This window comes from Chelonia mydas, chromosome 15 (genome assembly GCF_015237465.2).
Source record: "Chelonia mydas isolate rCheMyd1 chromosome 15, rCheMyd1.pri.v2, whole genome shotgun sequence".
Classification (NCBI taxonomy): Eukaryota; Metazoa; Chordata; order Testudines; family Cheloniidae; genus Chelonia; species Chelonia mydas.
In genome coordinates this window covers 2,134,233-2,153,965 of record NC_057856.1, presented here as the reverse complement: position 1 = coordinate 2,153,965, position 19,733 = coordinate 2,134,233, and the positions used below count along the sequence as shown (strand labels likewise).

Here is a 19,733-nt window from a genome sequence, read left to right as displayed (position 1 = left end):
AATGATGGTTGCTGTCCCTTACATTTTCCCAGGGGAAGTTGCACCAGGAAGTAGTGGTAGCCAGGGTAAATCGGAGAACCTGCTGCAGACACTTGATGGCAGGCTGTGTTGATTGAGACAGAGGCCCTTCCTGCGGTGGGATTGCTCTCTTATCTGTGTTTTTGTTCGAACTCGGCCCATTTCCTAGCTGAGTGATTTAGGTAAACTGCATCTTCCAGCTCAAAATCCCCAGGTACTGGTGGTTGGGGCACTTTAAAGGTGACTGGGCTCATCTGCCTGAGAACACTGCACTTAAACCAGCGTACTTAACCTGCTGCCAGCCCCTGTGTGGACACACTTACTTTGGTGTGAGTGCCTTATTTCGAGATAGCGGGAGTCAGTTATGGATATGTTTAAAGCTAACTGAAAGCAGAGTGGCACCAGTTTGCACTAGTCTAGCTAAATTGATTTTACAGGATTGCTGTCCCCATGTGTTCCAAAATCCTGAGCTGGGGTCTCCAAAGCCCCTGAGATTGTCTTGAAAGTCATACAATTATTTAAATATTGTGGCCTGTGTCTTTGCCTCCTGGTTTGTGGAGCCTTTGGGTCACATCCAGATCACATTTTCAAGCTTTTTCTCCAACACGCTGACAGCTGGAAACTTACATTTTTGTTTTATTAACTGGAACCTGAGATTCTCATGTAATCACGGGATTCCAGGAGCTTGAGTGTTAAGTAAACATCAAATACGGTGAGACCTTTGATAACATGGCAAGAGTGGCCAATACTGGATTGAAGCCTGCGTGTAGACAAGGCCTTTGTTAAGTGCTCAGACTGTGTATCTTCTGAAATCCTCCCAAAAAGCAAAAGCAGGGGAAACGAGCCATCCTGTCCTGAAATCTCTAAGAGCAAATATGAGCTGAACGACCCTATCATTATCCAGCATGAAGAAGCTGGAAAAATCCAACCCAGTTAAAAGAATCATTTGCAAGCCACCATTGAGTGAGTGGCCTCCCGATGGAGCAGTGACCAATGTGGCTGTGGTGAGTAGTAGCACGGAGAGACCAGATGGGTTGGAAATAGATCGATTTGCTACTGGGGATGATTCCTCAAGACCGTTAGAGCCTGGGGGGAGGGTGGAAAGGGAATGAAGTGGAGAGCTGGATCTCCGGGAACCTTGTCCCCACACAAGCCTTCCTGGAGCTCACTCCTTTCAGCCTGGCATGACCAAGGCGTCCAAGGGTCACCAGAGCTAATGCATCAAGGGCAGTTTTCATGAAGGAGGCGCTAGGCTTTGCACAATGTGTCCGTTTCCCATTCCTGGCTGTCCCTGGCTTGCTTGGCTGCCTTCCACCTATTGTGAGGTTAATATATTTTTTGTAACTGGTCAGGAGCAAAAGAGCTGAAGCTGCAGGATCTCTGCCTTTCTGTCCGTTCTAAACTTGTATTTGTGTGCTGGGTTTGCTGCTGAGCACTTTAACCTTGGCTCCCTCCCTCCCTCCCTCCCTGCTGGGGCTCGTGAATGGGCCCTGTGTGTGTATGTGAGAGAAAGTGTAAGTGGTGGGAACTAGGGGCACAATGTCTGTGCTGCTGTCCAAAGCAATTTGAATGAGAAGGCATGGAAAGTGCTGAGCATGCTTGCCTGGCTCCCAAACAACAGATGCAGTGTCGTCAACTCTACCGTGTTTTTTTTTTTTCTTAAGTGCCAGTCTCCCAATATTTGATGCTTTACTTAAAGCCCCAGCTCTTGGAGTCCTGTGATTACTTGAGACTCTCAACTTCCATTTAAAAAAAAAAATTAATATTAAATAGCCCCTCCCGGCCCAGTTGTGTAGATGTTCCCTGAGTCTCTGCTTGTGTCCTGTCTGTGTAAGGGGGTGATAGCCCTGTCTATGCCCCTGGGCTGCTGGGAGGGTGAATCCATTCCAGGTGTTGGGGGAATGGGGGCTCCGATATGCCCCTTGGGTCACTAGAAGGTAGTAGATTTGTAACCCTCTCGCGCACCATGGCTAACATGGGCTCCCTGGTACAGTGACAGCGCTGGGGTTCAGCACGGGATCACCGTGCCCGCGCCAGGGTGGTGCAGCAGTGCTTTGTTTGCTTAGAAGAACTCTCTGTCCAAAAGAAGGTGGCCTGCCAGCCTGGGTCCTTCTCGCCCACGGACTGAACCCAGAGTCCTATCCAGGCAAGCTGAGAAACCCGACCTGGCTCCCTTTCCTTCCCAGCACCACATCCGCAATCTGCTCCAGGTCTCCGAAATCAGCCTGGGTTACTCCCGCCCAGGGCCTGTAGCCAGAGTCACTTGCAGGTGGGTGCGGGGCTGTGGCCCTCCTGAGGGTGCTCGTGGCTTGCTCTTGATGGTGGCTCCGGGTGTCACTCAAGAAGACGGACTCTTGCTGTGTATGGCTGGGAGTCCAGTCACCTCCTGGTTCTGCTGTGGGCTGGGGGTTCATCTCCTGTATGTGGCACTGACCCTTAATATTTTAATTTCCTCCTTCTCTTAGGTGCGAGAGATTCTGGGCTGCTGTACCTGCCCCTCTCAGTTTCCCATGATCAAAGTCTCAGAGGGTAAATATAAAGTGGGAGACTGCAACGCGCTGATCTTTGTTCGAGTAAGATCCTCCACAGCCCCATTTCCTTTCTAACCCGCCCCATCTTCTCCCCACACCCCTGTCTCTTCTCTGTCGAGGACTAGCTGGTCCCCAGCAATAATAGAATGCCAGTCTCCCTCCTCTCTTCCCTAGACATCGCTATGAGAGGTTGTGGGCATGGGGGGCTCTGTTTCATTGAGAGGAAGTGTTGTCTAGTGGCCAGAGCAGAGGACGGGAGCCAGGAATTCCTAAATTCTAATCTCAGCTTTGCCGTGGGCTCGCTGGGTGACCTTATGGCAAATTGCCAGTCCTATGAGCCCAACAGTGGGGATCCTAATGCCCAACCCACTTCCTGGGGAGAGGCTGTGAGGGTTGGTTAGTATCAAGTGCTCCGTATTACTGTTCTGCTCTGGTAGCTGCTGGACTAAGGGGGATGCCAGATGACGCTTGAAGTTTTGTCTTTGTCCTGGGATCTCTTAGCCTGTCATAATTCATGTGGTGGTTCTTTGCTGGCCACGATCCCCTGTCCTGCTAAACACTTGATTTGCAGTAGTTGGAAAGGTGCCATTGGTTCTACGTGGCTAACCGCGTCCAGGTTTATTTCCTCCCCAGTGCTGCCCAGTATGGCCTTTTTGACTGGCATTAGAGCTTGCAGTGATGCCTAGGGTGATGTGGCTCGGGGACAGCAGGGGAAATGTTAGCACGCTGGGCTTGAGTGGCCTGTTTCAGCAGCTTGGAATAGAGGCGATCACAGGGTACAGGCCTCTAAGGGTTCTGGTGCCATGCTGCCTTCTTGGCGTGAGCAGAGCTCTTCACAGCTGATGGCCATCAGAGCTGGCTGGGTTAGGGCTGTACAGACCCAAGCCTCACGATGCCAACCCAGAAGGGGCCTGCACTCTGGCAGTCCATGCCTAATGTGCCAGGAGAAGGCTGGCCGCTTCTCCCATGAGGCCGGTCCCCTTCCTGCCTTCATCTCCGCACTTCATGGGCTGGAGTGGGTAGGTGCCTTGCCCAGCAGGAACATTATCGCAGCCCAAGGTCACACACACAGTCTGTAGCAGAGCTGGGAATGGGCCCTAGATGTTCTGAGACCCAGCTCAGGGCCGGAACCACAAGAACCCAAAAGCTATGCCCGGCCCCCGCACATGGATACAGAGTATCAAAGGCAGGAAGGGCCTCTGGAGGAGTTGGGATTCTGGACGTAGAAATGAGCAAACCCCGTGTCCCCTCCCTGTGCCTCAGTTTACCACCTATAAAATCAGGATAGTGACATTTCCTTTTTCCTGCCCCTTGTTTTGTCTGTTTAGAGAGTGTAATCTCTGAGCAAATACCCATCCTGTACTACAGATCCTGGCACAATGCACCTGCCATCTCCAAGACAGCCAAGTGCTAATGCAATACAAATAATAAGTACTAATTTAGGGTTCATTAAATAACTTCTCAAACTGGTAATTTTTTAAATAAAACCCTCTTTGCATTATTCACAACACCTGAAATTATTAAACCTGTGAGACTATCCCAAATCTTAAATACTTCTCTCTCCTCCCCTACCCCCCCCCCTTTATTTTTTGCCCTTCAGTTTGGATGAGGAGAAGAGAGTGGTTAGTGTCTTGTTTGGTGGTCAGTTTCCTCCCATGCATTCGCCTAGGCCAGTGGTTCTCAACCAGGGGTACTTCGAGGTCTTTCAGGGGGTACATCAACTCATCGAGATACTTGCCTCAACGGGCTACATAAAAAGCACTAGCAAAGTCAGTACAAACTAAAATTTCATACAGTGACTTGTTTATGTTGCTCTGTATATTATACACTGAACTGTAAATACATTTTGTATTCCAATTAATTTATTTTATAATCAGTAATAGTGGCCATGACACTTTTGTATTTTTATGTCTGATTTTGTAAGCAAGTAGTTTTTAAGGGAGGTGAAACTTGGGGCTACACAAGACAAATCGGACTCCTGCAAGAGATACGGTACTCTGGAAAGGTTGAGACCCCCGGCCTAGGCTGCCGCACAGGGCAGGGATATATTTATGTCAAGAGTCTTCATGGAAACTTTTGAACCGCCATGAAAAACTTTTCTGTTAATATGGCAGAAACCCTGATTTTTGAGACCTAAAGTCCCTAGCTTGGGGTGTTGAGTCACACGGTAGCTTGATCTTCAGATGGCTGCTACCTGTCAGAGTAACTCTTGTCTAGGATTTTAGCCACTGATGTATCTGCTCTGGTCCAAGCCTGCATCCAGTGTAGACCTGATTTGCTTTGATGGCTAAAATCCCACTGTCGACAAGACCGTAGTTATCTCTTTCAAAAAACCCAAAGCACTTGACAGAGAAAAGCTCTTACAGAAGGGGAAACAAAGTTACAGAGGGATTAAATGACTTGTCCAAGGTCACACAGCAGATCAGTGGCAGAGCCAGGGATAAAACGCAGGCCTCCTGACTCCCAAGTCCAGTTCCCTGTCGTCTGAAGCACACTGCTTCCTATCTTTCTCTTTCTATCTCTCTCTTTATCATAGAGGTCTATAAAATCTTGAGTGGTGTGGAGAAAGTAAATAAGGAAAAGTTATTTACTTGTTCCCATAATATAAGAACTGGGGGCCACCAAATGAAATTAATGGGTAGCAGGTTTAAAACAAATAAAAGGAAGTTCTTCTTCACTCAGCGCACAGTCAACCTGTGGAACTCCTTGCCTGAGGAGGTTGTGAAGGCTAGGACTATAACAGGGTTTAAAAGAGAACTGGATAAATTCATGGAGGTTAAGTCCATTAATGGCTATTAGCCAGGATGGGTAAGGAATGGTGTCCTTAGCCTCTGTCTGTCAGAGGGTGGAGATGGATGGCAGGAGAGAGATCACTAGATCATTACCTGTTAAGTTCACTCCCTCTGGGGCACCTGGCATTGGCCACTGTCGGTAGACAGGATACTGGGCTGGATAGACCTTTGGCCTGACCCAGTATGGCCGTTCTTATGTTCCCCCCCCACACCCCCATCCCTCCTGTCTCAGTGTTTCCTTTCCAGTCTCTTCTGTCTCTTGATGCTGGTTCTGACTGTGTATAGGTTTAGATCATCACTGCATTATCTTCTCACTCCGTAATACATGGGCTGAGAATGACCAGCCTTTCTTGTAGTTAAGGTACCATGCGGGCTCTCATTTCAAATGGGATTTCCATTTCCTAATCCCTGGGACTAGTTATTCGCAAATCCACCATTGTATCTCTGAGATCAGGGCATGCCCCATCCCAGAGGGAGTGCTGAGCTGTTTGGGGAGGAGTTGAAATATCTGGGCACCTGCAGGATACGGGGTTGCAAATTTCCCCTGGCAGTGAAATGCCTCCCACCCCACTGACACATTTAACGGGGTCTCCTAAGAGTGGAGTCTTGGTGTTGCAGCGCACAGTACAGCCAGGGGCACCTGGAGTGAGTTTAAGGGAGGAGAACTGGGCTTTGAGTGACCCCTGGCTTTTGGGGTTTGGAGAGCAGCTGGCCCTCCCATACTTGTAATGCATCCTGTGTGCTGCAGAAACAAGTCCACTTACGTAGTGCTGGTTCACTGGGGACCCCGTTCTTCAGGGAAACGGGGTCTTTGGCCCTTGAAGCTGAACTGCAAACGTAACATGGGTAGTTAAAGTTCAGCTCTAGCCATTCTGCAGATTTGAGAGCTGCAGCTGCCCTTGCACTCACACTAAGTATTTGCATCTCAAGTCCAGCAAGTCCCTATATCGGGGCTCATGTTGGCCTCCTAGAGCACCGTGGGGTTTGAAGACTGGAAGGAAGCTAATGGTGTACCAATCTGTAAAACGGAAAATGGGACAACTCTGGTAATTATAGGCCTGTCAGCCTGATGTTGCCCCCAGCCAGGTAATGGAGTGGCTGATACAAGACCTGATTAATATAGAATTGAGTTTACAGATGACACAAAAATTGGGGTAGTAGTAAATAATGATGAGGACAGGTCACTGGTTCAGGGAGAGCTGGAGTGCTTGGTAAACTTGGGTGAAAGCAAAGTATTGTAATACGGCTACCTGTAAATATATATGCCTAGGAACAAAGAATGCAGTCCATACTTCGAGGATGTGGGACTCTCTGCTGGGGAGCAGTGACTATGAAAAACCTAGTGGTGGATAATTAGCCGAATGTGAGCTCCCACTGTGAAGCTGTGGCCAAAAAAGCTAATGTGATCCTGGGATGCATAAACAGGGGAATTGTGAGCAGGAGCAGAGAGGTTGTTTTACCTCCGTGTCTGGCACTGGTGCAACCGCTGCTGGAATCCTGTGTCCCGTCCTGTGCCCACAGTTGAACAAGGATGTCGAAAAATTGAATAGGGGCCAGAGAAGAGCCACGAGAGTGATTAAAAACTGGAAAACCTGCCTTACAGTGATAGACTCAAAGAGCTCAATCTATTTAATTTAACAAGGAGAAGGTTAAGGGGTGACTTGATGACAGACTATAAGTACCTACATGGGGAACAAATATTTAATAATGGGTTCTTCAATCTTGCAGAGAAAGGTCTAACACAATCTAAGGGCTGGAAGTTGAAGCTAGAAAAATTCAGTTTGAAAATAAGGTGTAAATTTTTAAGTGAGAGTAACTAGCCATTGGAACAAGTTACCAAGAGTTGTGGTGGATTCTCCATCACTGACCAGTTTTTTTTAAATTAAGACTGGATGTTTTTCTAAAAGCTCTGCTCCAGGAATTATTTTGGGGCAGGTCTCTGGCCTGTGTGATACAGGAGGTCAGACTCAATGATCCCTTCTGGCCTTGGAATCTATGTATATTAGCAAATTTGGAACCTTCCTGGGACATAGGGAAGTATTATTCCCCTTTTGCAGATTGGACCTGAGGCACAGAGAGGGAAGTGACTTGCCCAAGGTCATACGAGAACTCAGTGGTGGAGAGCTGGGAGTTGAAGACCGATCTGCTGAGTCCCAGTTCGGTGCCTTAACTACACGACCTCCTTGCTGTAGGTGGCCCTAGGTCCTGTTGCTGCAAAGTACATGTAAACGCAGGTCTCCGTAGCTACGTATGGGGAGGACTAAGAAGTGCAGTCTAGTGGTGAGAGCTCAGGACTGGGAGCGAGAGCCTATGGAGTTTTGTGCCAGAGCTAGGATTTGAAAACCTCTGTGGCTTTGAGCAAGTCACTCGCTCAACTACTCACCTCGTACCTCAGTTTCCCCATCTGTAGAACAAGCCTAATGCTTGGTATAGTGAATGGATGGTGGGGAGAGCCAAGCAGGGTGACCCTGTATAACAGGCAGTCGCAAAGCTGCTGCTGACAGCTCAGCGGGAGCTACAACCAGCCCTCCCCACAGTGACCGACTGTAATAGCCCAAACAGGATGGGGATTTCCAGTGGGGAATGCATGGCAGGAAGTGAAATCTTGAACCAAGCTGTTTCCTCCACACCCTGAAGAAGACCAGGGGAGGACAGGTGTAGTAACACCACCGTGATCAGGGATCTTTTCCTTGAGACTTTAGGCGTTATTTAAACGAGAGCATTACCATCCAGCGAGGCTAGGTGCTGGTGGCTCTAACAACCTGTGGCTGTGATCGCATCCGATTTCACAAGCTAAACAGAGTTGGGCCTGGTCAGCATGTGGAAGGGCGACCTGGAAGGGACACCCAAGTGGTGCTGAGGTGGCAGCATTGAACCAATGCCCTGTTATGGTGTTAGCGGGTGCTGTGCTGTTCGAGGTGCCAAGAGGCAGTACAGTCTGCAGGACTCAGGAGGTCCTAGGTTCTAGTCCCAACTCTGCTACTCTTTCACTGTGTGGCCTTTGGCAAGTGAGGGAAACTGAGGCCTCTCTGTAAAGAGGGGACGGTAATAGTGCTGTGACATAGGCAGGTATAATTTAGGGTTAATTAGTTAAATGATTATAAAGTGCTTTGAACATAAAACACTATAGAAATAATCACTCTAGTGCCCCAGCTAAATTCTAGCTTGAGTCATCGCATTCTACCTCCCTAAATTCCTGCTGCTGCTTTAATTGGATGCGACATTCTTTTGCACTTCCTGTTTTGCAGTGTTATGTTTGGTTGCTGTGCGCTGCCAGGTTACACCCCAGAAGTGGCTGCATATTTGCAGTGGATGTAATGGTTCCTCTAAAGTCTGGCTGGTAAAACCAGACATAGTAATACTGTAAGCAGTGAGTTAGTGCCACCGCAGGCCTGCTTGGAGAGAGAGGGAGCAGTGTTGCTGCGAGACAGGCGTGGGTGTGCCAGTGACTGAGCCACAATGACCCTGACGGGCGTTGTTTCTTTGGTGCCCTGCCAGGTGCTGAGAAGCCACGTGATGGTGCGAGTAGGTGGTGGATGGGATACCCTGGAGCACTATCTGGACAAGCACGATCCCTGCCGATGCGCTTCCCTCTGTGAGTGTGTGAGGAGAGGACTCGTCCCTTCCAGCAAGTTACCAGAGGGGCAGGGGCCAGAGAGACTCCCCCACCCCATACTCACAGTGCATGCCAGTCACTTTCACTCCTTTCCAAGGGAGCCTCATTTGTGATGAGTTTTCTTGGGACACTGCAGCAGACCCTTCTACCACCCCTAGTCCCTTTAGTTGGTTACTGCTCCTTGCACCCTGCTCCTCCGAGCCTACAGAGGCAAGCCTGGTTGGCCCATGCTGGCCTGAGAGGAGAGGACCTTGCAGCGCTGCAGTAGCGACCCCTTGTGACTGACCACTGGCCTCCATGGCAGCGGCGCTGGCCCACCAGTAGCACCAGCTCCTTCCCAAGGCTAGTTCCCTTTCATGCTCCCACTGGTCTCTGGGACCAGGGCTTCGTCTCTGGCCCAATCCTGCTACGTGTACAGCTCTCCTCATCCGCTGGGGGCATCCACTGGAGCTTGCAGCCCTGGGGGATCGAGCAGGCCGAGGTGATGGGGAGGCAGCAGGAAGGCCCAGCGGGGAAGGGAATGGCTGCCTGTTAGCAGCCGTCCTGAGGGAGGGTCATGGGGAGTGTGAGGAGCCCATTGATCCCAGCCAGGCCGGCGTGAGCTCCGCTGCAGTGTCTTCCCTGAGCCGACATGCTGATGACTGTGTTCACTCCACAGCGCATCGTCTAACGCAGACACGTGCCCTGGGCGTCTCCCCTCAGAAGATGGCATCTCCTGGCAGCTTCTCTCCCAGCCCCCGAGCTGCCAGCCCCAGCTCCCAGCGCCACTCGGAAGGCATGAACCCCAACCGGCCAACGGAGACCCTCCGCACAGTGGATAAGCGGCTCTCAGCTGGTGGGGACTTGACCCAGGCCAAGATGGACCGGTCTGGCCGTCTGGCCAGGGGAGCAGGAGATCTGTCTGTCCAATCAGACTCCTCGCGGCAGATCCCCAATGTGGCATCGCATGCCAGGCAGGAGAAGCTGGAAGGGCTCCCCCCAAGGGCTGGCACAGTCCCCTCATCTGGCCAGAGCTCCTCCAGTCCCTTGAGGACCTCCACACCACTGGCCCACCGCGACGTATCTGAGCCGAGAGCTTCAACCACTCTCAGGTAGCATGTTCCAGGCGATGCCAAGCAGGCACTGCGCCCTCCACCCGTCTCTGCATCCTTAGGCCAGCTGACTTGGCAAAACTTAGGGGATCTGGGAGAGATGGCTCTTGGTGTGTTCATACCCAGGGAATGGAACAGGGAAATGCCTGGTAGGGAGGTGTCCTTCGATGCCCCCGAGTTGGCAGAGGCTGTGGGTGTGGGCAAGGCGCAGGTTATGTCCCCAGAGTACAGACGTAGCTGGGGATCTTCTCTCCCCCCCGTGCAATACAGCCAGGATTCACCCCCTGCCTTGCGGGGCAGTGAGACCCACACATGGCGTGTCTTGGGACAGGGTGCCCCCCAGCTCCTGAAGGTAATAGACTGCCACCCCATTGTGCCACGGGCAGACTCACACTCCCCATCTCTGTGCACTGAGAATCCCCTGCACTGTCGTGGGGCAACTGGCTCTGCCCCTCCCTAACCCTGGGGCATCAGGGGGCCTCGCTCCCAGGGGTGTGTCTGAGCCCCAGCCTGGCACTCTCAGGGGAGGAGCGATGCAGCATCTCCAGTCTTCTGGGCACATTTTGCTGCCAGCCCTGGAGGAGGGGCTGGGGCAGGGTGGGTGGGGGTGACATGGTGGCTGCCCAGCCACCCCGATATTCTGGGGAAGATAGGGTAGGTAGGGTTGGGGTGGTTACTTGGGGGAGGGGGACTCCAGGCTCCTTGTAGGCAGGAGGGCCTCTGTGTCAGAGGGGAAAACCCGCCCCGCTCCCGCCCCGGTCCTGGGGGTGGCTGTCACGTCCTGCCCCTCCCAGAGGAAGAGTTGCTCCTTCCCCAGCCAGCCTGCTCAGCCAGCCGGCCACTGACTCACGCCCTGGGAACCGCCGCAGGATGCGGGAGGTGAGCAGCTGCCGGCCACCATGGCAACCACTTCCCAAACTATAACAACTTCTCGAGGCCGAGCGCTCCCCCTGGGCACCTTCCAGCCCCCGCGGGCTGCTGGGGAAGGGAGGGGCCATTGGCCTCTTGAAAGCAACGTGCTCTGACCCTGTGGGTCTGGCTCCTGGGCTCTTGGTGAGGCTCCACTCTGTCCCGAGGCAAGGCAGAGACGTCTAGACCCAGATTCAAACCTTCCCCTGGATGTTCGGAGCTGGGCGTTGAAGCTCCCCGGGTGCGTTCTCTCTTCTAGCCCCCAAAGTGGCCAGCAGGAGCTGCCTGCCCCCCTTTGCTGCCCCGACCATCATTCTCTGCTCCCCTTTTGAGCAATGAGACACCCCCTTAACTCAGCTGTGTGCTGAACCAGGATCACCCTCCTGCCCCCTCCATGTCTGGAGCTGGCAACTGCAGGCCAGTTTGCCCCAAAGAGAATCCCATGGGACACTCCCATGGTGCCTTGCTCTCTAGGCCAGTGGTTTTCAAACTGCGGGTCGCGACCCAGTCCTGGGTCATGGCATGTCTGGCACTGGGTTGCGGCGGCTCCGGTCAGCACCGCCGTCCGGGCTGTTAAAAGTCCCGTTGTCAGTGCTGCCTGGCTAAGGCAGGCTAGTCCCTACCTGTGCAGTGCCTGCGGGTGAGAGCCGGGCAGAGCCGCTTGCGTGCCTCCGTCTAGGAGCTGGACCTGCTGCTGGCCGCTTCCTCGGTGCATCGCGGTCCTCACTGCCAGGACAGGCAGGAAGCCGCACCCCCGCTCTCCAATCCCCCTACCCCAGCCCTGAGCCCCCACAAAACCCAGAGCCCCCTCCTACATCCCCCAGCCCCAGCCCAGAGCCCTGACCCCCTCCCACACCCTGAACCCATCCCACACCCCAACCTCCTGCCCCAGCCCTGAACCCCCTCCAAACCTGGAGCCCCCTCCTATAGCCCAAACCCCTCATTCCCCAGCCCCACCCCAGAGCCCTGACTCCCTCCCACACCCTGAACCCTTCATTCCCGGCCCCACCCTGTAGCCTCACCCCTGCACCCCAGCCCTCTGCCCCCGCCCTGAGCCCTCCCACATCCCAAACCCCTCGTCCCCAGCTCCACTGGGTCACGGGCATCAACAGTTTTCTTCAACTGGGTCACCAGAAAAAAAGTTTGAAAAGCACTGTACTAGAGGACCTGCCATCCCGTCAGAGTGGGCACAAAGCCATGATAGTGTATCTTGGATTCCCAGGGCACAGGGATAGTGGGACCAGGGGCTGGGTCCACCACCTCTGCATGGCCCCCTCTCTTATGAGATTTGGGGTTCCTCTCCAAGGCCTAGTTCCGGGAGTCAGCATGTGAGGGGAGAATCTTGGCTTTCACTTGATCGTAAAACCAAGTTTCTAGTCCCCATGGTGGCAGAGAAGCTAGAAAACGTGACCCCTAACGGCTTAACACCAGAAGACAAAGGAAGAGCCCAGACATGTTCTCTCTTAGCATTGTGTGACTTCAGAGCCAGTTCCTGGTGGTCTGGGGCCTGGCTCATCATTCTGGAGTGCTGGGGTTGGGAGTGCTGTGCTCTGACTGCCCACTGGTGAATCCAGCCCCTGGGGCCAAGGGACACCCATGGCAGGGCTTCCACAATACTGGGCCCACAGGAAGTTTATAGTGTCATGAAACCAAGTGCTCTCCTCCCCACCAGCCAGGAGCTCACTTGCATTGTAGATCTATTCTTAGTTCTCGTTATCAGCCTGCTGGCTTCCTGTTTTTGTGTGTGTGTGTGTCTAAGACAGACTCACCCATGCAATCTGGGATGTTAGAGATCACTACCGCCAAGGTATTTGTATTAAATAGCACCTAGCCGAGAGGGAACTCTATCGAAGTAGGCATTCTTGAATGAGTTTTCCTTTTCCTGTTGCTAGAAACTTTCTCCAACTCAGAATTCCTCTTGGGCTGAATTCCCCCCCCCCAACCCCCAGCTCCAAGGTGAACGTTTCTGGAAAGCTTGAGCTCACCTATTTTTGAAGGAGTTATTTGAGCGTGGGATAAAAATACTCCATGTGCCATTCAGAACAGTTGCAGAGGCGGGACTCGAAAATAGCTGGAGTGAATGACTTAAAACTTGGCTTGTTTGATAGCCTCCTTCAGCTTTACAAAGCAAGCCAGGTTTGGAGGAGGTGGATTAAGTCGTAGGTGCCAGCTCCATGGGTGCTCCGGGGCTCAAGCACCCACAGGGAAAAATAGTGGGTGCTCAACACCCAGGAGCAAGAGCTGGAGCGTGGAATGTGATGAGTTCTGTGCTGCTCACAAGGTCTACCCTTGGGGCAGGGAGTTTGTTTGTAAACAGAGGCAGGGTGATTAAGATAACAAAAGGCTTGTCATTAAATTAAATTAAGCATGCGTAGATGATCCTGAAAGCATTGTCAGGCACTCCAGTTAGAAGATAGGACACAAAGGGTAGGAATAAATGGTCCATTTTCAGACTGGAGAGACGTAAATAGCGGTGTTCCCAGTGGCTTTTACAGGGACCAGTCCTATTCAACATATTCATAAATGATCTGCAAAAAGGGGTACACAGCGAGATGGCAAAGTTTGCAGATGATACAAAATTACTCAAGATAGTTAAGTCCGAAACAGACTGCACAGAGTTACTAAGGGATCTCACAAAACTGGGTGACTGGGCAATAAAATGGCAGACGAAATTCAATGTTAAATGCAAAGTAATGAACATTGGAAGACGTAATCCCAACTATCCATACAAAATGATGGTGCCTAAATTAACTGTTACCACTCAAGAAAGAGATCTTGCAGTCATTTGCAGTACTCTGGAAGCACGCTGTTTCCAGAGTACTGCAAATTCATAAGAATCCTTCTCACTGTTCCTGTATGATCCTGAACTGTGGAATGCTCATTCACCAGCTTCAGAAGACTTAAAAATTATCCCCAGTCATCAATGGGACAGACCCAACTGAATATGTAGCTGTCCTTAACGTGCATCAAGACAATACCAGGGAACTAGATGTGAATAACATTGCTGACCGTTTCATCCAGAAAGCTAGTGAGACGTAATGTCTTTAAACTGGGACATTAGTGAAGACAGCTTGGGATTGCAATGATTTTAATATACTGTAATTCATGATAAGGTAATTATGTGGTTCATAACAACTGAATCATTATTAAAATAGTAAAGATACCAATGACAGACCCATTCAATAACTAGAATATGAAAGAAGTGTATAAATAGGCTGAAAATAGCCCCCCCCCCCCCCCCAAATTGGCAGAGTGCCCCCACCCGCACCCCCCAACACACACACCTCTTCAAAAGCACCCGCCGGCAAAACCAAAACTCAGAGCCTGTAGGTTCGGTGTCTGTCTGTAGCTGTGCACATGCTGGTTTTGCGCCTTCCTCTGCAGCGTGGGGCCCGGGTCACTTGCAGGTTTAAACTCACGTAAATGGTGAATTCTCTGTAACCTGAAGTCTTTAAAGGAGGATTTGAGGCCTCTGTTACAGCAGAGGGTGGGTGGGGTTCTGTGGCCTGCAATGTGCAGGGCGTCAGACTACATGATCACAGTGGCCTTAGAGGCTATGAGTCTGTCTGGGGAGCAGTGTGGTCCCATGGACAGGATGCTGGGCTGGGACTGGGTCCTACTCCTGGCTCTACCACTGAGCTGTGGGATGACCTTGGCTGAGTCGCATCCCCTCTCTATGCCTCAGTTTCCCTTCTCACCGTTGTCTATTTAGATTGTAAGCTCTTTGGGGCAGGATCTGCCTCACATAGGTATTTGTACAGCACCTAGCGCAATGATCCAGATCTTGGTTGGGTGCTGATGTAATAGTAAAGTTTGAAAGGCTGCTTAGTTAGAGGCATTTGTTAGTGACAAAAGCCCTAACCTCCCCAAGCTGGGGGCCCTGCAGGTGGAGGCTGTACGTGCTGCTAGTTGGATAAATCAGAAAGGTGGGTGGATGGGGGATTCGGTGTAAGACGGAGGAATTGGAAGTCAGGAAAGCACAGTGGCTAAGGCTTTGCCCCAGGAAGATTAGCTGTGTTATGTTGCATCATTTGTATTCCTGTGTTAAATCTGGGTAGGAAAGGAAATGTGCCCCATTTAACATAGCAGGGGAAAAGCTCCCCAGGCTGGAATGTGGAGCACTTGATTTCTGCATCCAGGTGACCTGGGCTGTGTTGGAATGGACAGAGGGCTCTGTGAGATGCGGCTGGCTCCACTTGGGAGGGATCAGCAGAGAAGGGGCTGCTGTTATTCCGGGGCCTGTCTCTCTCTCTCTCTCCCTTCTGAGAACGAAACGCTCGGGGGCAGTTTGGTAGCCCAGGACGGAGAGGCTGGGCTCTGTGCTGCCGGCTGGGGAACTGGGGAGGGGAAAAGGTCCGGCAGATGTATCTGAGAACCGGATTTTGCTGTGGAGCCGGAGGCTGCCCTCCTGAGGGCTGGGTAGGGGATGGTGCCGCTATTCGCCCTGGCAACTCTGTGCTAAAGCACTTACGCCTCTTGTTCAGCTTGTGCGAGCTGGGGCTTGACGCAGCACCAGCCTCCAGCCAGCTCTGTGGCCAGGCCCGATTCTGGTCTCAGGCCAACTCTAGCCCGGCTTGCTGCATTGCCCTCGGCAGGGTGAGCCCTAGGAGCCGAGAGTCCAAGGCAGAGCTGGGGCCTGGGTCAGAATGACAGATCCCAGCACCCCCAGCTTTGGGGAGGGAGCTTTGTATCTCAGCTGTGCAGGTGCTGGACCCTCCTGAGGTGCCACCAGCCAGGGGGCTGGGGCCTGGACAGCTGCCCCTGCCCTGGCAGCCCATGCTGTGCAGCAGAGGCCCCTGATGGGCAGTGAAATGTATTGTCTCCAGCAGGCTCTCTCCCTCCCCTCATGCAGTTCCTTTCCCCAGCCCTGGCCACAGATGGCGCTGACCTCCCTTCCTTCTTGTCCTCCCCTCTGTTCCAGACTTCGAGACCAGCTGCCCCCCAGAGCCAGACGCCTCTCCGGAGACAGTGACTCCTCCACGTCATCCACACAGAGTGGCACCCTGGGCAGGAGGTGTGGCGAGGACCGTGCCTTGCGAACAGCGCGCAGGAAGGAGGTGGGGAGGCACATGCCCGAGGGGGCCTCCAAGAGTCAGCCTTCGAGCCGCAGCCAGTCACGGGAGCGCGGGGCTTTCTTGGAGCTGAGGCCGTCGGTGGGGGCCAGGAGGGCAGAGCCAGAGGAGCGGAGCCGGCCTCACCTGGTGAACAGGCCTGGCAGGCCCAGCCCCAGACCGCGGAGCCAGGGGAGAGGTGGCGGGGAGCCAGTGCTGCTCATCAGCCGAGGGAAGGACGGGCAGCACTCCTGGGCACGGGCCAACAAGGTGAAGGAGAATGGCCAAGACTCTGGCCGAGCCACCCCCAGGACCACGAGCCCGACTCGCAGGCACCTCCCTCGGGTGAGCTCCAGGAGCCCTGCGCCCACCAGTCACAGAGCGTCCCTTCCAGCCAACAAACTGGCAGAGCCCTCAATCCGGGCACCTCAGCAGATGCTGGGGTCTGTGAGGCAGTGGCAGGTGGGTGAGACTGAGCCAAGGGTCCCTGTGAGGGAGCGGCTCTCTGGGGAGACCCTCCAGGCCAGACAGCTGTCTGAGAGCTTCAGCCAGGAGCTGGAGGAGCTGGCACAGAGCTTCCGGACCCCTCTGTGCCTAGACCCCAGCCAGGAGCAGCAGCTGTACCGGTGCCTGGAGGAGGAGTTCCTGGCCAACTCCCAGATGATCGAGCTGGCCGGGGATGATGGGGAGCCCCTGGTCTGCGCCCACGATGCGGGGCAACTCCAGCAGACCACACCAGACCCAGGGGCCGTTGACTCTGCCTACTGCTCCTCCAGCTCCTCCTCTTCATCGCTGAACTTCTTCAGCAAGCACGGCTTCCAGGCAGACTTCGGTGAGCGGCCCAAAGATGACCCCAAGAGGAACCCCGCATCCCAGCGCCCATGGGCTTCCAACTGTAGCCCAGCCCACACTGAGTTCCAGAATGGCTCTGGCTGGAACTCCCACGTGGCCCTGGAGCCGGCCACGTGCTGGAGGAAGCCAGCTCTCTCGAGTTCCTCTGATGAAAGTAACTACTACACAGCCTTGAATGACCTCCAGGAGGTGGCCGAGGGAGTAGAGGTCTCCAGTCCAGGCATGGATGCGGCCTGGACCGTCTTGGAGCTTGCAGGCTCGGACACGGACTTGGGGCCCTCGGCCCCAGATGAGCTGACAGAGACCGAGGGGGACTCTGTGGTGGGGCCTGTTGGTGAGACAGCCCTAGATGGATTGCCGGATGTACTCCAGACACAGGAGGTGGTGCTGAGACAAAAGAAGTCCCCGAAGAAACCAGGCCGAGTGCCTTCCATCTACAAGCTGAAGCTGCGGCCCAAGGCCAAGCCACGTGTAGACACTCAGCCAGATAAGAAGCCCTCCAAAATACCCACACCACTCAGCTACAAGACGTCTGGCACCTCACCTAAAGGGAGCCCTCCCAAGCGCCCATCTGAGCACAAGCCCTGGAGAGCCTTTCACAGCGTCTTCTCCTCCTTCATGGAGCAGTCGCAGGGCCAGATGGAGCCAAGAGGGCCAGACGAGGATGCCTGGGCATGATGGGCAGGAAGCACTCGTACAAGATGGAGGGACCAGCCTGTAGCATTCCCCACTGTTGCTCCCAGATCCCCATGTCCCACACCTGCTGCCTTGGATGTGCTGCTGTAGTGACCCTGGCCTTGCTGCTGCTGCTGGGAAGGGGTGAGCGGCCAGATGCCCCAGAGTTTTTTATTTTTGAAGATACCTCTGGATGGAGCTTCCATTTGCAGGGCCAGACCCGGGGTCAGAGGAGGGCTGGGCAGCTGGGTGGTTTTGATTTTACTTGAGATCTCTTAAGTGAATTGGCTTTTAGGGGGACGTTCCGGAGCCCTGGAGAAAGGCTAATGTAGTGCCCATCTTTAAAAAAGGGAAGGAGGAGGATCCTGGGAACTACAGGCCAGTCAGCCTCACCTCAGTCCCCGGAAAAATCATGGAGCAGATACTCAAGGAATCAATTCTGAAGCACTTTGAGGAGAGGAAAGTGATCAGGAACAGTCAGCATGGATTCACCAAGGGCAAGTCATGCCTGACTAATCTAATTGCCTTCTATGAGAAGATAACTGGCTCTGTGGATGAGGGGAAAGTAGTGGACGTGTTGTTCCTTGACTTTAGCAAAACTTTTCACATGGTCTCCCGCAGTGTTCTTGCCAGCAAGTTAAAGTAGTACAGGCTGGCTGAATGGACTATAAGGTGGATAGAAAGCTGGCTAGATCATCGGGCTCAACGGGTAGTGATCAACGGCTCCATGTCTAGTTGGCAGCCGGTATCAAGCGGAGTGCCCCAAGGGTCGGTCCTGGGGCCGGTTTTGTTCAATATCTTCATTAATGATCTGGAGGATGGCGTGGATTGCACCCTCAGCAAGTTTGCAGATGACACTAAAGTGGGAGGAGTGGTAGATAGGCTGGAGGGTAGGGATAGGATACAGAGGGCCCTAGACAAATTAGAGGATTGGGCCAAAAGAAATCTGATGAGGTTCAACAAGGACAAGTGCAGAGTCCTGCACTTAGGACGGAAGACTTCCATGCACTGCTACAGACTAGGGACTGGGTGGCTAGGCAGCAGTTGTGCAGAAAAGGACCTAGGGGTTATAGTGGACGAGAAGCTGGATATGAGTCAACAGTGTGCCCTTGTTGCCAAGAAGGCCAATGGCATTTTGGGATGTATAAGTAGGAGCATTGCCAGTAGATCGAGGGACGTGATTATTCCCCTCTACTGGGCATTGGTGAGACCTCATCTGGAGTACTGTGTCCAGTTTTGGGCCCCACACTACAAGAAGGATGTGAAAGAGTCCAGCAGAGGGCAACAAAAATTTATTAGGGTGCTGGAGACACATGACACATGACTGATGAGGTGAGGCTGAGGGAACTGGGATTATTTAGTCTGCAGAAGAGAAGAATGAGGGGGGATTTGATAGCTGCTTTCAACTACCTGAAAGGGAGTTCCAAAGAGAATCATAGAATATCAGGGTTGGAAGGGACCTCAGGAGGTCATCTAGTCTAACCCCCTGGTCAAAGCAGGACCAATCCCCAACTAAATTATCCCAGCCAGAGCTTTGTCAAGCCTGACCCTAAAAACCTCTAAGGAAGGAGATTCCACCACCTCCCTAGGGAACCCATTCCAGTGCTTCACCACCCTCCTCGTGAAAAAGTTTTTCCTAATATCCAACCTAAAGCTCCCCCACTGGAACTTGAGACCATTACTCCTTGCTCTGTCGTCTGCTACCACCGAGAACAGGCTAGAGCCATCCTCTTTGGAACCCCCCTAGGTCTAGAGGGTGGATCTTTTTCACTAGGAGGGTGGTGAAGCACTGGAATGGGTTACCGAGGGAGGTGGTGGAATCTCCTTCCTTAGAGGTTTTTAAGGTCAGGCTTGACAAAGCCCTGGCTGGGATGATTTAGTTGGGGATTGGTCCTGCTTTGAGCAAGGGGTTGGACTAGATGACCTCCTGAGGTCCCTTCCAACCCTGATATTCTATGATGCCTGGAGGTCTTAGACCTTCCTTGGTTTCAGACCAGAATTGTTGTGGGGGTCTGGGATTGAACACCCTCAGATGTCCTCTGGGTCTTCTGACCCCCAAAGTGCTTTGATCTCCAGCTCAGGGCACCCTATCATTCTGCACTGAAACCCAAGAGGCTCTGTGGCCATTCTTCAGGGTTGTGATCGCTGTGGGGGAGGGCGAAGTGGATGGGGCACACCTCCTCTGAGCTGTAGCAGAG

General features: G+C 52.9%; 1 protein-coding gene across 3 annotated transcripts in view; it reads left to right on the top strand.

Moving 5' to 3' along the window:
• Positions 1 to 18,987, top strand: part of GAS2L1 (growth arrest specific 2 like 1) — a 35,855-nt gene extending 16,868 nt beyond the window's left edge. For 2 of the 3 annotated variants that reach the window (XM_037879070.2, XM_037879068.2), the window contains exons 3-6: positions 2,484 to 2,591; positions 8,840 to 8,936; positions 9,616 to 10,048; positions 15,879 to 18,987. In XM_037879070.2, the coding sequence (XP_037734998.1) occupies positions 2,484 to 2,591; positions 8,840 to 8,936; positions 9,616 to 10,048; positions 15,879 to 17,538 (2,298 nt within the window). In that variant the 3' untranslated portion in view covers positions 17,539 to 18,987. The remainder of the gene's footprint in view (positions 1 to 2,483; positions 2,592 to 8,839; positions 8,937 to 9,615; positions 10,049 to 15,878) is intronic. The other variant, XM_037879071.2, reaches the window with a different exon arrangement.
• The last annotated feature ends 746 nt before the right edge of the window (positions 18,988 to 19,733 follow it).